This window comes from Natrix helvetica (genome assembly GCF_964273705.1).
Source record: "Natrix helvetica genome assembly, chromosome: 1".
Taxonomy (NCBI): Eukaryota; Metazoa; Chordata; class Lepidosauria; order Squamata; family Natricidae; genus Natrix; species Natrix helvetica.
This window is the reverse complement of record NC_138548.1, coordinates 167,695,859-167,712,990: the sequence shown is the minus strand read 5'-3', so window position 1 is coordinate 167,712,990 and position 17,132 is coordinate 167,695,859. Positions and strand designations below refer to the sequence as shown.

Below are 17,132 nucleotides of genomic sequence, written 5' to 3'. Positions count from 1 at the left end.
ACAGCTTTTAAAATAATAGTTATGTTGCTATATCAACTAACATATATTTTTGTGAAGTAGAGTCCACTGAACCTAAACTGACCCCTGAGAATAACATTTTGCCTGCTTAAGTAGTGGACTTTAAAACACAAGAGCTTTTGTGATAATAAACCTATTAGGCATTAAAATGCACTTTTAAAATATCTAGTTTGCTAAAAGTTCATGCTCCTAATACCTTGAGTTTAATTTATTTCTTCTTCAACCTAAAAGTTGTCCTGTGTTATCATAAAACCATAACTAAATGAACATGGCAAATAGTTATCCCTATGTTGACATTTGCCTATGCACTAGGAAGACATGAGGAAGGGTAGACTTTCGTTTTCCTTGGAGATACCATTTTAAAAATTGTATATCTCCTATAATAATGAGACCACAATTTTTTTTTAAAGGAGCATCCAGAAATTTCCCTTACCTGTCCTCTTGTGTCACCCTTTTTGCAGCCCTCAATCCCTCCATATGTATAAAGTGCGGAGCACGAATCCTAAAAGTAGATCCATCTGTCTAGTCACTTACATTTGTATTAGTTCACCAATTTTTCCCTTTCATATTGCAGTCGGCAGTTCTGGGCCCAATCCTACCCTTGAAAGTACTACCGAAGGATTTTTTTTTTAAAAAAGGAAAATGTTCCTCTGCCACTCCTAGCACTTTTAGCATCTTTCTGTAAAAACTCTCTGCTGTTCTTCAGCTGGTGATTGCCCACTTCTGCCTTAATTAGTGCAGTATGAATAAGAGTAGAAATCGGTACACTGTTCTGTGTTCACACTGGGCGTTGTGTCATGTTTGCACACTCCTTGTTTTCTACAGCACTCTTAACTGAAATAAATCCCATGTAAAGTGCATGGTATTGGTTTGCCTGAAATCTATTCAGCTTCACTACCATAATTATCAAGGCTATAATTCCGTATGAGGAAATATTCTTTTTTCTTTTCCACATAATTACTTTGAAACATTCAGAAAAGCTATTCTGGGCTTTTTTCTCGTTCTTGACTAATACTTTTCAAGTTCACTTAATATCTACTTTATCTCAAAAATTTGTTAGACTGCCACTGAGAATTAATCTGTTATGTTATAATTTGCCCTGTGAAACACATAAATTAGATACCACAATCTGAAGCAAAGTAGCTGTGAGATTAATTAACGCTTTGTACCTCTACTTTCAAAATGCCATGAAAGAAAAAAATAATGATCTCATGTTCAGCACCAGGTCACACAGGTTTGTATCAAGCTTGCTTGATTATTCTTAGCATGTGACTAGATGATTGTTTTTATTATTATTTTCTGGGGGTCATTATGATATGTCAAAATATTTTTGCTAATTGTTACAGAAAGCTAATATCCCCTAGGACATTCCCTAGTCAGAAATAGTTTAAAAAATAGTTGAAATATATTCAAGTCTCTTACAGGGAAACTAAATTGAGAACATTCCATATGTAGATGTCCTGGTACCTATGGAATGACTGTGCATCTAAGTTTAATTTACAAGTAACTAGTATCCCAGAGTGTTAGTAACTGGTTCTTTTTACAGCTCTTTTTTGAAATATTACGCAATCATTTATTCATTACTTTTGGAAACCAATTGTGATCGATTTCCATCCCATGTATGAAGGCCTTGCTGGAGGTGGTTAATGATCTCTTTGAAGAACAGACAGACTTGGAGAAAATTGTGAAAAAAATTATGCATCGAGCCCAGAATCTACTCAAGTGTGAGCGTTGCTTGGTATTGCTTCTTGACGACATTGAATCACCAGTAAGTAGATACTTCACAGTTTGGAAATTTTATGTAAGTGTCATGATGTTTGTATTTATTTATTCAGCATGTACTTAAAATTTGTACCGTACTAGGTTTTTGGTTGACTAAGCTGAAAACAGATAGCTAGTAAGGTGGAACAATCGTGAACTATTTGGATACTCAAAATACCAGATTTTGCTGAGAGAAAAGTCTGAGTGGAATGGGAGCGTAGATTCTTGTGCTCAATTGTTCTTTATGCGGTAACATTCCCATTTCAGAGAAAAAAGGGAGACGGATTATTAAGAGTCAATGTGGTACAGTGGTTAGAATGCAATATTGCAGGCTACTCCTGCTGACTGCCGACTGCCTTCAATTTGGCAGATCAAATATCACCAGGCACAAGGTTGACTCAGACTTCCATCCTTCCAAGGTTGATAAAATGAGGACTCGGATTGTTGGGGGCAATATGCTGACACTCTAAACAGCTTAGAGAGGGCTATAAAGCACCGTGAAATGGTATATAAGTGCAATTGCTATTAAGAAATACAAAATATAAACAAATAAATAAATAAATAAATAAATTCAGCAGAAGTAGAAATGGAATGAAGGGTTGCTCATTTTCTATTATACAGTCTAGGTTTTGGGGGTGATTTCACTTAACCCACCAAGCAATCATTTTTGTTCTGTCCACTCACCGAGATGCTAAGATGCTAAGTTCAACAGAGGAATGATGACATTTGCAGCTCTTCTGCAGTGTTAAATTAGAGAAAAAAAATAGCTTCTGATCATACACATGTTGGTATATTTGTTAAAACCTATGCTTTTAAAAATATTTTTGAAGTCATTGTAGCTTATTATTCAAACCATTAGATCAGTATGGCTAATCTTTTTGTCGTCACGTGCTGAAAGTGTGCATACATAATACAATACGTGTGCCCCCTGCCCCCACACATACACATGCTCCCCTGCACACACACGCCCTGCCCCCCTCGCCCATTTTTGGCTTCCAGGTTGGTGCAGGAGGCTTTCCAGGCCCAAAACAGCATGTGGGGGTGCCCGGCTTCCAGGTTGGTGCAGAAAGCCTTCCGGGGCCAAAACAGGATGCAGGGGGAGGCACGAGGCCCCAAAATGCAAAGTGAGTGCCCCCCATGCATGTACCCTTTCCCCCCATGCATGTATGTGTCCCCCCGTGCATGTACTGCAGACACTCGAAGACCACCTGGCCAGCGGGAGGCGCACTTGCATGCGCGATGGAGCTGGGCTAGGGTGACAACTGGGGTGCTCGCAGAGAGAGCTCTATGTGCCCCCTGTGGCATGTGTACCATAGGTTCACCATCACAGCATTCGATCCTTGACCTTTGAATATATAATCCACTGAAATTAATGGACAACCTTTGTTTTACTGAACTTTTGGAAAGGGTCATATTTAGACTGACAATACCCTCTGTATTATAAAGTATACTCCTTTATTTCAGAAAGCTGTTCTTTAGATTTATTTATTTTTTGTTCTTGAGTTTTCCTTCGTTATAAATAATTTTGTTTTAATCCTTATGAACCTCTTTCAGATTTGCAGCTTTTTCAGGGTTGTCCTTTATTTTTTTGCCACCAAATATGGTCAATGTAATCATAGTTCAATGTCACGATGTACATAACATTGCAGATTACAATTCCTAGCATATCTGAATAATTTTCTGATCGGTACCTTAAGAACTACTTTAGATTAGTTTAAACAATATTGAATTTGATACACTGATAGTCTAACCTTTGGGCTCCGACTCCAATTTATTTATATATTTGGTTCCACACTACACTAAACAATATAAAAACAATTTAATAGAAACCAAGAAAGGAGACCAAAACAGCAAACCCCCAAACATTCCACCAGTAACTGACACCCTTCAAATGGTACACCAGCCACTCTAGCCCAAGGCCTGGGAGAAAAGCCAGGCCTTTATAGGCCTTCGGCAAGCCTATAGGGTAGGAGACATTCAGATCTGAGGGAATTTCATTCCACAAATGAAGGCAAATATATGTATCTCAGGATAATGTTGTAGGATCCAATCAGGGTCGGTGTACATATTCTGGTGAGAGAGAAGTTCCCTGAAGATGAGTTCCAGCATAAGTCCAAAAGCTCAGAAGACTAAGCCTCTGGTCCGGTGACCAACCCAGATTGGATCCTACATTTTCATTCCAGGTAGCAGGCACTTTGATAGAGAAATTGTGTTTCTTGGGTCCTGATAGATGACTTTGTTTAATTGAAAGAACCTGAAATGCACTAATATTGTCAGTTCAAATTGGCCATGCAGATACCATGGGACATACAGTAGGTGGCCTCTCTAATAAATAGGCCCTATGCAGTTTAAGGCTTTATAAGTTATAACCAGCACTTTGATTGCACCCAGAAGCAAACTGGTAACCAATACAGCTTGCGAAGCAAGGGTGTCACATATACATATTGAGACATGCCCATAACTGTGCTTCCTTAGCTGTTTAAAGCTTCTGTGTGGTCTTCAAGGCAGCCCCATGCAGCCCTAAATGTTCAATCAGTACTCCAAACTATAAAATATTTTACTGTTCACATTATTTGGAGGTCCTCAAATAATAAAAACAATACTTAAAAATAAATTGGTGATCTTAATAATAATAATAATAATAATAATAATAATAATAATAATAATAATAATAATAATAATAATAATAATAATACTTTAATTTATAGACCGCACCCTTTCCTAAACAGGACTCGGGGCGGTGTACAGTCATATTAAAAACAATGTGAATACAAAAATATAGATATACATAGATAAATAGACGGAGGAGGTAGGATATGCACTGTACAATAATAGATTAAGATTCGAATAAAAAATTAAAAATACCCTTAAAAACTACCCCAAAATGAGATGTTTGCCAGGAGGTTGAAAGTGGGACTATAAATCAGCTAAGCCAGCTAATTGGAACAATCATACTTTGGAATATTATATTCTATTCTATTCATTACATTTTTATCCCGCCTTTATTACTTTATAAGTAACTCAGGGTGGCAGATGTACATGATATTCCTGAGGAGGGTTTTGCTGAGAGATTGACTCAAAGTCACCCACCTGGCTTTTTTGCCAAATCCAGGACTAGACTCATGGTCTCCTGTTTTCTAGGCCAGATTAGTAATAATTTCACAGTATATAAAGATTCAGTTAATTCTTTACAATGTAGATAGCATTAAAAGAATGTGCTTTATGCTTTGGGTATAAATAGGGCACACATTTAATTTTTATAACGTGATTATGTACTTTTCTAATGTTGTATAATAATTTTGCAATGAATGACATTTACACGTGTTTTACCTTGACAGGAAGTAAAATTTACCAAGTCCTTTGAATTGATGTCTCCAAAGTGCATTGCTGATACAGAAAATAGGTTAGATTTTATTCTTTTATAATTAATCTTCTTTTTAGGAATAAACCTAGATTATAGGACAAAATTATGTCTGTGAAAAGCTCTTTCAAGTTCACCTTCATTCTAGAAATCCAAATAAGAGTTCCTTTTATTTAATTAATTATTTGCACAATTTTTCATTTGTTACACCCATCTGTTATACTTTATTTTAATTTTTGTTCTACTGTTGTAAAAGTATTATATATTTTTATGCCCTTAAACTCAATATGTTGTAGAAGAGAAAATATTATTCTTCCTCAGATGGTATAATTGGTTGCATTTCTGTTATGTGGGAAACAGTTGCAAAACTGTGACATGATTACATGGAATGTTATTTTAGCATAATTAGCAGGCTAAAAGATTTGATTAAGTCTCCTTCTGCCAAAGGCATTCCATATGGACTTCATCCAGTTTATTAACCACATCCAGGTTACTTAGCTTTCGCTGTATTGATAGGTTGATTGATGTGGTTATTGAAGAGTGATACAATCTTCTTTCCAGCCAACTTTCGTGCATTTTTGGGTTATTTCTATTTTATTTTTAGCAGTGAACATATTATTTAGCTATGCAAACATTCTCATGATTGTTTAAAATTTTGGGCTGTTTCTTCTCTCCTGCCACCCCACTCCTGCAGCTTAAATAGCGTATCTTAATGACAAGATGGGTACTAATTAAATAACCTCTTTAAAAAATAAAGGCAGGTTTTTAATACTTAAAATACTTTAAATACTTATTTGCCATATTATTATATAAGGTCTCTTTATCTCGTGCACAACATCTTACAGGGAAAGCAGTGGGAAGAAATAAAGGTATGTTTAGCATAAAATAAAAGGTGCAGATCTAGAGGTTCAGTGAAACTTGGGAATTTTTGATATTGTTGTAATATGACACTTGACTTATGTAATTCCCAAGAACTTTTAGCATGTACATTTTGTTCTAACTTTTATGTAGAAATAAAATTCCAGAAATAAATTTGATATAGATTTCTACGGTTTGGCTGAACTGGGCCAAACCGGGAGCAACCCACCTCTGGTTGAAAATGAAAAATTTACCGTTACCATGTAAATTCTCCCCTAGTCACCCTTTATTTCTTTAGTCTCTTTATGTTTTCCTTAGTTTTTTCCCCAACAGAGATTCCAGCTGAATTCTAGCTAGACTTATTAGGAATTCTGATGTCTTCTAAATTTGGTTATTGTAATCTTTTTTGTATAGTTTGGATAGGAAACATTTGACATTCATGTTATTTCTACATTTCTTTAGTAACATGCAGTAATCCTTGAGTGTGTTATGTAGAGCAATCAACCATAAAAATAACATTTTTGGGGGGGGAAACCAAATTTGGAGTCCTCTTGTACACAGTCTATAAAATGGAACAACAGAACGCAATATATTTTGTTCTTAGTTATTCTTTCCTTTGTTTAGAGATTGTGAGGAAGAATTCAGGATAGAGAGAAGAGGTGCCTAGAGAAAACTGGAAATGCATCTTTTATATTATTGTTGAGACTAGATTTTGTTTTCAGTAATATTTTATTCAGGTATGGATTTCTGAGTTCTTTATTTGAAAAACAAAGGATACAGTTTAGTTTATGATCTTGAGTTTATTGATGGTGCATTTAAAGGAAAAGTCAAATTCCATAAAGAAAGCATCTCAGATCCAGCACGTCTGACTAGAAATTTGTTTCATAGATCCTCAGTTTATAGTTGGATTTGCTTCTTCTGGTCTGCCAGTCAAATCTTGCTGCTGTGAAATACAGCTGTATGAAATTCCATGAATTTCATTATCAGACAAGGCTCGAAAAAGAGGTCCTGGCTTGCTCTTGCCTGAAATGTTATATCTCTCTGCCATCCTACCTTTCAACTCAACATATGCTACACTATTGTAAAAGTGTACTCGATCTTTGCAAATCTCACTACTGCAGCATGATAAATATGGAGACAAATTCCTTTTCTTAGTAAGTTCTAGAGTTATAATTGATTTAAATAAAAATGAAGGATTGTAAAAAGAATATTAGTTTTACCAGGGGGAAAGAGAAAAAAAAGACCCTTCGTCAGTCAGTTTTGTGTTAATATTTTGTAATAAAACAATGAATAGACAATATGAGAATAGGAAAGAAAAGTAAACTAATATTAGAATAAATGTATGCGCATTCCAACAACAATCCTTGCCTCTGTGGAACTATGAGATCAGTACTGTTTTTCAATGAGATAAATAAAAAGGTGATACCAAGACAGAAAACAATTTAAAGAAATCAAGAATAAGGGGTAGAGAAGGCAAAGTAAACCTTTATTAGCTGGTTCCAAGAAATCAAATTATCAGGATACAACATATTTGAGTCAGGACTAAGGACAGCCCCAGATGGCATTATATTTAGCCAAGGGTAAATAATAGTAAAAAGAGAAATAAAGGATTTGTTGTTGTTATTAGTTGTGAAGTCATGTCCGACCCATCGCGACCCCATGGACAAAATTCCTCCAGGCCTTCCTGTCCTCTGTCATATCCCAGAGTCCATTTAAGCTCACATCCACTGCTTCGGTGACTCCATCCAGTCACCTCATTCTCTGTCATCTCCTTCTTCTCTTGCCCTCAATCTTTCCCAGTATTAGGCTCTTCTCCAGTGAGTCCTTTCTTCTCAAAAACAAATTGTAACTGCTTTCCCCCACCCGACAAAGGACATATTGCTTTTGGAATGGACAGTTTCTTCCCTTGATAGTGACTAATCAACATTGCTGAGGAGGTGTGTTTACCAAATACAAATGCTTCATGTAAATCATTCAAAGGTTTATTTCTAGCCTGGAAGAAATATGAGCTGCAAGATGGAATAAGTGGCAGGCAGAAAACAGATACCTCTGGACTCTAGAAAACTAGGCTTTTTAAGAGCAATAGAAGTGTGAGAGAGGTGAAATAAATCTTAAAACATAACCAACATTTAAGAATTTTACTTCAAGCTTTCTTGAGATATGTAACCGATTCGAGGGAATGAGTTATAGAGGCAGAATATTGTATCTGCTCTCTCGCATTGCAGTGGACAAGGACATACATTCAATTTTGCAGCTACAAAGATTGTTGGATGAACAGGCACAAAACCAGCCAAGGGACACGATTGAAGCCTGGGAAACAGGCCCCTCCTCAGTCAACAGGAGTGCTGATTTACCACCAGCTTATCAAGTACTTGAGAGGCAAGGGCTTGGCAGCACAAGGAAACAACAGCCTTAATAAGCCAGCATCAACACACCAATCAACATGTAAAAAGCCACACATAACAGGCACCATATAAATACCACACAGAATAGCCCAAACACACACTCTGCTAGAGAGAAGTTCCCTGAGGATGGTCTCTGGCGTGAGTCTGAAAGCTCGGAAGACTAAACCTCTGGTCTTGGTGACCGACCTAGATTGAATCCTGCAACATTATCCTGGGATACGTCTATTCACCTTAATTCCTGTATTTGGAAATCCCATAGTTATTATTACTTGTTCACAATAATGTGAAGTCATCGCTGCTGGTTCTTTAGCTGGTGTTGGCCTTTATGTGCAATGAGTTCTTTCAAAGAGCTGGGTTGTTGTAATTAAAACCAAAAAAGCTAACACAGTTCTAGGCTGCATCAACAGAGGGATAGAATCAAGATCACGTGAAGTGTTAATACCACTTTATAATGCCTTGGTAAGGCCACACTTGGAATACTGCATCCAGTTCTGGTCGCCACGATGTAAAAAAGATGTGGAGACTCTAGAAAGAGTGCAGAGAAGAGCAACAAAGATGATTAGGGGACTGGAGACTAAAACATATGAAGAACGGTTGCAGGAACTGGGTATGTTTAGCTTAAGAGAAAGAAGGACTAGGGGAGACATGATAGCATTGTTCCAATATCTCAGGGGTTGCCACAAAGAAGAGGGAGTCAAACTATTCTCCAAGACACCTGAGGGTAGAACAAGAAGCAATGGGTGGAAACTAATCAAGGAGAGAAGCAACTTAGAACTGGGGAGAAATTTCCTGACAGTTAGAACAATTAATCAGTGGAACAGAAGTTGCCTTCAGAAGTTGTGAATGCCCCAACACTGGAAGTCTTTAAGAAGATGTTGGATAGCCATTTGTCTGAAACGGTATAGGGTTTCCTGCCTAGGCAGGGGGTTGGACTAGAAGACCTCCAAGGTCCCTTCCAACTCTACTATTGTATTATTGTATTATTGTATTGTATTATTGTATTATTATTTATTGATTAGCCAATAAGACATATAGAAGAAGAAGAAATGTGCTAAAAAATAGAGTAAAAGGCATAACTAAAGGAAAACGCAAATCATTTTTCTGTGCCACTCTAACAATTTCCCCCAGTTGTGTACAGATATAAATACCGAGAGCAAATGAATACAAGCTATCTGCCCATTTTTTATTATCTAAATACAATTAAGCTGCTCTGAAATTTCAAAGGTTACTCTGAAACAAGATGGTGGTTTCTGTATATTAAAGTGGACCTTGAACCAATAGTGACTACATTCTTTCTTCCCTTGCTCTTTTTAACAGTTTCAGAGACAATCTGGAGAAACCATCAGCATCTTATTCAGACTGGCTAGTAAATAATAGCATTGCTGAACTTGTAGCTTCCACTGGCCTTCCAGTGAACAACAGTGATGCTTATCAAGATCCTCGCTTTGATGCAGAAGTAAGACATTTTTGACTTATCTAAGTATTCATTCCATACTGAAAATTTTGGATAGCCGAATATAATGTGCCTTTTATGATCTGATCACAGACCTGGAAGAAATAACAAGATTTATAGAAATATCCTCATGGTCAAGTCAAGATGGTGCCTATGACCACATGTTTGAAGCCACATCCCTTCTGCGCATGTATTGAACTTCCACACATATTACATGGGATGGGGCTTCAATTGCATGGTCATTATTGCCTCTTGACCTTTTGGCCTCCCACCCATCCACAATACTTTTGCAGGTTTGCCTTCTGAACGCCTTCTTTTCTCCATTTGATTTAGTCATTTTTTAGAATAAGCATTGGATCTTTGTATCGAAATAATTACCTGGTTAATTCAAATCAGTCTGTTAAAGTTTTGCTCCATTACACAGTTTCTTAGCCTTCAGTACTTTCTGGAAATATCAGATCACAATTGACAGTAGATGCCGCAAGTACCAAAATTTCCTACACATTGGCATTCTTAATCCCTTTACTTTATTCAAAGAGCCCTAAAATAGTTTAGTTTGAGTGTTTTTGTGGGTGGGAGCCTGGTGCAGAATTAGGTGAGAATTTACAGCAGTTCAAAGCTAAGAGAGCAAAAGTGACATTTTTACAAGTCTTCTGTTTATAGGAAGTCTGTCAAGAAATGTCTCTAAAAGCCTTCATAATAGATTTTTTTAAAAATTATATTTGAAATATAAATGCTCAGAGCCATTTTACAGAGAAAACTGCTGGAGGTAATTAATTCAGCCGTTGAAAAAGTGTCATTAATGCCTAGGCAATATTTCCTGCCAACAGGCATGCTGAAATAAAGCATATAATATTCTTACTGAATGTAGAGTTACAATTTCACATATGCTCTTTTGATTAATATGTAATGCAGCTGATTAATTTTTGCTTTACATTTCCTTAAAGAGTGCATTAATAAAAATGCTGTCAACTTATTTAGAAAAGGAATATTGTTTTTTATAAGGCAGAAGAAGCAATAATTAATTCTTGATGGGATTTTCTTGCTATTTAATATTTAATCTCCAAAGTCAATTTTCAGGAAAAATGATTATTGAAGACAAAATGTCTTTATTATTAAAATAACATCTCATTAAAATACAAGAAAGCTAAGAACTGTGATTTGCCATCAGATTTTGGTCCTGTACCTTTCCTGCACTACTTGAATTGCAAGTAAAATTATTATGTATTTTATTTCTGAAATATCTTTACCATTTTGGAAACTTATTTATAATATAAATTAGTAATGAGTCCACCTCATACATCCCTGCGACCAATCCGCTCCCACAGGGAGGGACTCCTCCGGGTGCCGTCCACTAAGCAGTGTCAACGGGCGGCGCCCAGGAGTAAAACCTTCTCTGTGATGGGCCCAACCCTCTGGAATGACCTCCCCCCCAATATCAGAACTACTACCGACCTCCGCTCCTTCCGACAGAAACTTAAGACCCACCTGTTCCAATTAGCTGGCCTAGCTGATTTATAGTCCCACTTTCAACCTCCTGGCAAACATCTTATTTTGGGGTAGTTTTTAAGGGTAATTTTTTATTTTTTATTCGAATTTTAAACTATTATTGTACAGTGCATATCCTACCTCCTCCGTCTACCTATGTACATCTATATTTTTGTATCCACATTGTTTTAATATGACTGTACACCGCCCCAAGTCCTGTTTAGGAAAGGGCGCGGTCTATAAATTAAAGTATTGTTATTATTATTATTATTATTATTATTATTATTATTACCAACTACTTCATTTACAACGCAGCAAAAATCACATGTTGAACTCCATATACCATAAATTATTGTTTAAAATGATGAAAAGTAGCGAAGACTACTAAGTTCAGGAAGAAAAAAGCATTTCACTACATCTGAGATGTGTTCAATTAAGATGCATAGATACACATCATTTTGCCTTGTGTTGATGTAATTGTGTTATCATTTCAAATTAGCACTTTTTTTCCCGAATATGTGAGGGAATGATGATACAGGTAGTCCTCGACTTGCAATCATTTATTTAGCAATTGTTCAAAGTTATGACGGTGCTGAAAAAAATGACAGCTGATCCTCACACTTACAAATGTCGCAGCATTCTCATTAACATGAACCAATCAGCTGCAGCTCTTCTAATAACCATCTCACTTAGTGATGGATGTTGCATTCCCAATTGTAATCCTAAATCTAAGGCTACCTGTACATTTTTGGATTAAGACTAAATCATATGTTATGGTAATTGATGAAGGTTTTTTTATTTAGGTTGATCAGATGTCTGGCTTTCACATAAGATCTGTACTCTGTGTACCTATATGGAATAACAGTCACCAAATAATTGGTAATATACTAAAAATACTTTTAAAATTAAAACGTGTGTTAATGTGTTGATGCGATATAGTTCACTATCAATTAATTAACTGCAGTAGTACTATAATATTAAGTAACTGTTCTTTTGTACATTTGCAAATTAGATTTATTAATATTGTCCATGTCCGTATAAAATGGTATAAAAGATGTGAATACAAACAATAGCAGTGTAACAAAACTTTACTGTTGGCTGTTTTAGTAATTAATGTATGAATTATTAATGGTAGTGAAAAATTCAATTCTGCGTGAAAAAAATAAAAGCCTGTTTCTGAAGTTTCAGATACTGATCCAGCAAGTGAAAGGAGGATTAGGAAGAAAAGCAGATTGGCAAGCAACAGATTGCTCTGCTTTCAAATTGATTATAATTTACTGTCTCATGGAATTTATTATGTTAAAAATGAGATACACAAAGAATATTTGTACAATAAGTTGACATGAAGCCTGACACTCAGAGCTAAATCTAATACAGCCAGCATGGAAGGAGAAAAGCTACTATTTTGAGTTGTTTCATTTAGCTGAATTCAAGCTTTGATGAATATATTAGTAATCCAGTATCAGATGCTGTTGGTATAATAGCATTTATAATTTATAATGCAAGTAATAATGCTTTGTGTTTTTTGAATTTTGATTTCTTGTTTTGTGGCATTTCTCCTTCATTAATTTATTTATGTATATGTTTATCATTGTAAATACACAGTTTCCTTTAAAATATAAAATTAACTGTTAATTCCTTGTAAAGGTGTTGCTCAGGTGCTGAATAGACTTGATGGAAAACCTTTTGATGATGCTGATCAGCGACTCTTTGAGGTAAGACATGTCAAATTGATGAAGTTTAATTACAATATTCAGTGCAATATATATATTGTATATATATATATATATATATATATATATATATATATATATATATATATATATATATATATATATATATATATATATATATGTGTGTGTGTGTGTACAAATATATAACACAATATATAACACATAACATATATGTATTTGTGTTACAACCCCTGGTATGCCCAAATATGGGAGGAAGCTCACTACTCCCCCTTTCTGTCCTTCGGCTCATTACAGAAAACCATCCAGGCAGAAAACCATATTTTTTATTTTTAATGTTGCCTTTTTATATTTGTGTTGTATTTGTGCTGATAAATAAATAAAGGGAGACTAGTACCAGCGGTTGTAACACAAATACATACCTATTTCCCTGGCTCAGCTGATAAGGAGGAGAGCCTGTGGCTTAGTGGCTAAGACTCCTGCCTAGTATGTAATACAGCCCAGGTTCAAATCCCAGTAAGGGTATGGCTAGCTCAGGGGTGGCAAACAAGTTCGACAAAAAGAGCCAAAATTTTAAACTGTGAGAGTCAGAGAGCCACACCACGCAGTGACCTGCCAAAACAGACCCGGAAGCAATGTTCCCTCTAATTTCTTTTCGATGTGAGCAGAAAAGTATAGTGTTTGAGCGGCACATTTTCATGCCTGAGCACCCGAATTTTTTTCACAGATGTCACCTAAGACAACAACGAAATCAGTATTATTTGAAACTCAAAGTTATGTTTCTTCAAGGTACCCGCTTAATTCAAAGTGTTATATAATATCAGTATCACTTAACAACGCTCCTGCTTAGCAACCAAAATGTTGGCTCAGAAACTCTGGCATTTGAAGCACGCAACTCTTAAAGCTGTCAAGTTACAAGACCCTTGCACCCCTAACCCTTTAGGGAAAAAAACCCCCAGGGGTCTTCAAACCTGACAGCTTTAACACTTGTGGACTTCAACTCCCAGAATTCCTCCTCCAGTCATGTTGCAGCGACGTCATCTGCGTGGATCTGCTCCATCTTTGCTTTCTTCATTGTGGGCAGGGCTTCTGCTGAAGATACCGACGAGTACGAGTTGCCACCAGAATAACTGCTGCTACCTCCTCCTCCTCCTCCTCCAACAGAATCACCAGATTTGCTCCTGAGCTCAGCGCTGGGTTACCTCTGCCCCCTCCCCCTCCTCCGTGCTTTTGAGGAGCCATGAGGCTTTTTTTCCCCTGCTCCCCCCCCCCCCGCCTTCCTACTGGCTCCTGCAGCCTCATGGCTCCTCAAAAGCACGGCGGAGGAGGAGGAGGGGGCAGGGGTAACCCAGCGCTGACTGAGCTCAGCTGCTCCGAGCGGAGGGGAGGCGCCGCTGCCACGCGCGGAGATGCCGGCTGGAGCTTTGGCGGCTTCATCTCAGCCACAGCGCCGGGCGACAAATCCGGCAGTGCTTCCTGTTAGAGGAGGATGAGGAGGAGGTGGCAGCAGTTCTTCCGGTGGCGGTGGGGGCTTTGGGGCTTCACAACTAGCCTCAGTCGCCCCATGCTCCTCAAAGCAAGTCTGGGGAAGTCCTTTGCAGGCGGCCCGTTCTAGCTGCCTGCAAAGGACCTCCCCAGCTTCCGAAAGGGAGCGCGCGATCTGAGCCACAGTATACTAAATAATGATAAGAGGCAAAGAGCCTCATTTATTTTGGCCGGGAGCCGCATGCGGCTCGCGAGCCGCGTGTTTGCCACCCCTGGGCTAGCTGATGAGAGCTAAATAGCTTGAAATAGATCTATACTAGTCTCCCTTTATTTATTTATCAGCACAAATACAACACAAATATAAAAAGGCAACATTAAAAATAAAAAATATGGTTTTCTGCCTGGATGGTTTTCTGTAATGAGCCGAAGGACAGAAAGGGGGAGCTTCCTCCCATATTTGGGCATACCAGGTTGTAACACAAATACATACCTATTTCCCTGGCTCAGCTGATAAGGAGGAGAGCATGTGGCTTAATGGCTAAGACTCCTGCCTAATATGTAATACAGCCCAGGTTCAAATCCCAGTAAGGGTATGGCTAGCTGATGAGAGCTAAATAGTTTGAAATAGATCTATACTAGTCTCCCTTTATTTATTTATCAGCACAAATACAACACACACACACACACACAAACACACACACACATATAATCTTCCTATAATGTTTGTTGCAAGTAAAAAAAATCAATAGAATCGTCTTGTGTTATCTGATTTCAGTACAGGTAGTCCTCAACTTACAACTACAATTGAATCCAAAATTTATGTTTTCCTAAGCGAGTTTTGCCCCATTTTATGTCTTTTTTTGGCCACATTTGTTAAGTGAATCACAGCAGTTGTTAAATTAGTAACACGGTTGTTAAGTGAATCAGGTTTCCCCATTGACTTTGCTTGTCAGAAGGTTGCAAATGTGAGTCAGTTGTCAAGCATCTGGATGTAAATCGTGTGACCACTGGGGATGCTACAGCGGAAGTGTGAAAAACGGTCATAAGTCACTTTCTTCAGTGATGTTGTAACTTTGAATGGTCACTAAATGAACTGTTGCAAGTCAAAGACTACCTGTATAGTAGTGGTGGCAGTTATCTTTAGAACCTGTGCTGCTGTAGTCTGCTTCAGCATTTGTATGAGTGATAATCAGACAATTAAATAGTAAAATTAAAGTGGAAGATTGAATCTGCCATTCTGAAAAAACATCATTTTGGTTTAAAAATGAATAATTATGTTTTTATATGAAATACTTGCAATGTAATAATTCTATCAGTATTTGCAATTATGCAAAGTCTTGTTTTTTCTTGTGTCTGCTTTATAATATAAATATTGTGCCTTGTGATATTGCTTTATAAGTCTTTATAGTACCTCAAATTCAATTGCTTACTATAGAATTACATTTTAAGATTTATCTAATGTTCATTCACAGTTTTGATCAAGAGTTACTTTTTTTAATTCTACTCTTTTCATTATTCCTGGTCCATTTTCTTTTTACTAACATGTCCAACTTTTTCTCAAGTGCTCAAAAAAAAAAAAAAAAAAAAAAGTTGCCCAGAAATTGATTTACAGGAGCCAGCAGCGTGAAAAACAATTATGCTCAGAACAAAACATGCCTCTTTGCAATGCTTATTTCAAGTACGGAATAAAATGGGTCTTTTTTATTTTTATTTTTTTTAATATTTTTTTAAATTAAACAAAAACACAACAAAAGAACCATCCTTCAATACATCTTGTAGAAAGTGTGTCGATTGGCTACAAATAACTTTTGTGCATTTCTTCCATAGTCATTACTTGTAGTTCATAATAGATTATACACTTTAAATCAAAAATCTTTATATATCTTACCATCAATATATCACAATTCTCATTTGACTACAATTATTTGAACATGCTTCTGCCCGAACTTATTCATACTTAAAAACACAACCACATAATGGCACTTGTTAGCTATTTCAAAAATCCTCCAATAACATTACACTTTTATGACATATTCTAAGTAAAAATCAGTTAATAAAGTTTCTAAGCTCCCCCCCCCCCGCTGTTTAGAATATTATATCCAAGTTGCTTTTACCAATACCAGAGCATGTATTAAAAATAATTGGAGGGCAACGAGATTACCCGAGAGATCCTTTAAGCAACAAAGTGCGGAGAGAAATCTATAAAAACCTTATAAAGGAGATAAAAAGAAGACTGACACCACAATTGGCAAGAGAGATAAGACTGTTTTGTTATTGGAAAGATACAGGTTGACAATGAAAGTTCTTAATAAAAAATTAATTAATTTTGGTTGAGCAATAAGTAGGAATTTAGTAATTTTTAGATTGTTTTAGATTGTTATTAAATGTTTATTCGTTAACAATTAAATAACTATAATTAACAATAATGGAAGATAATGGATACAACTTAATGATATATACTATGTATTGTTAAACTAGTAAAAGAAATTTGGATATAGATTGCAAATTGTGACCTGGGAAAAAGAACTATAAATTTTACTAACAAACTTCTATTTAGGTTTTGTCATAAAGGTGTAATGTTTTTTTTTTGTTGTTGGTTTTTTTCGGGTGTG

General features: G+C 36.5%; 1 protein-coding gene across 3 annotated transcripts in view; it reads left to right on the top strand.

Moving 5' to 3' along the window:
• Positions 1-17,132, top strand: part of PDE11A (phosphodiesterase 11A) — a 201,231-nt gene that overhangs the window by 99,172 nt on the left and 84,927 nt on the right. For all 3 annotated transcript variants that reach the window (XM_081939909.1, XM_081939911.1, XM_081939910.1), the window contains exons 4-8: positions 1,646-1,786; positions 5,118-5,182; positions 9,721-9,859; positions 12,148-12,223; positions 12,992-13,059. In XM_081939909.1, coding sequence (XP_081796035.1) covers positions 1,646-1,786; positions 5,118-5,182; positions 9,721-9,859; positions 12,148-12,223; positions 12,992-13,059 — 489 coding nt within the window. The remainder of the gene's footprint in view (positions 1-1,645; positions 1,787-5,117; positions 5,183-9,720; positions 9,860-12,147; positions 12,224-12,991; positions 13,060-17,132) is intronic.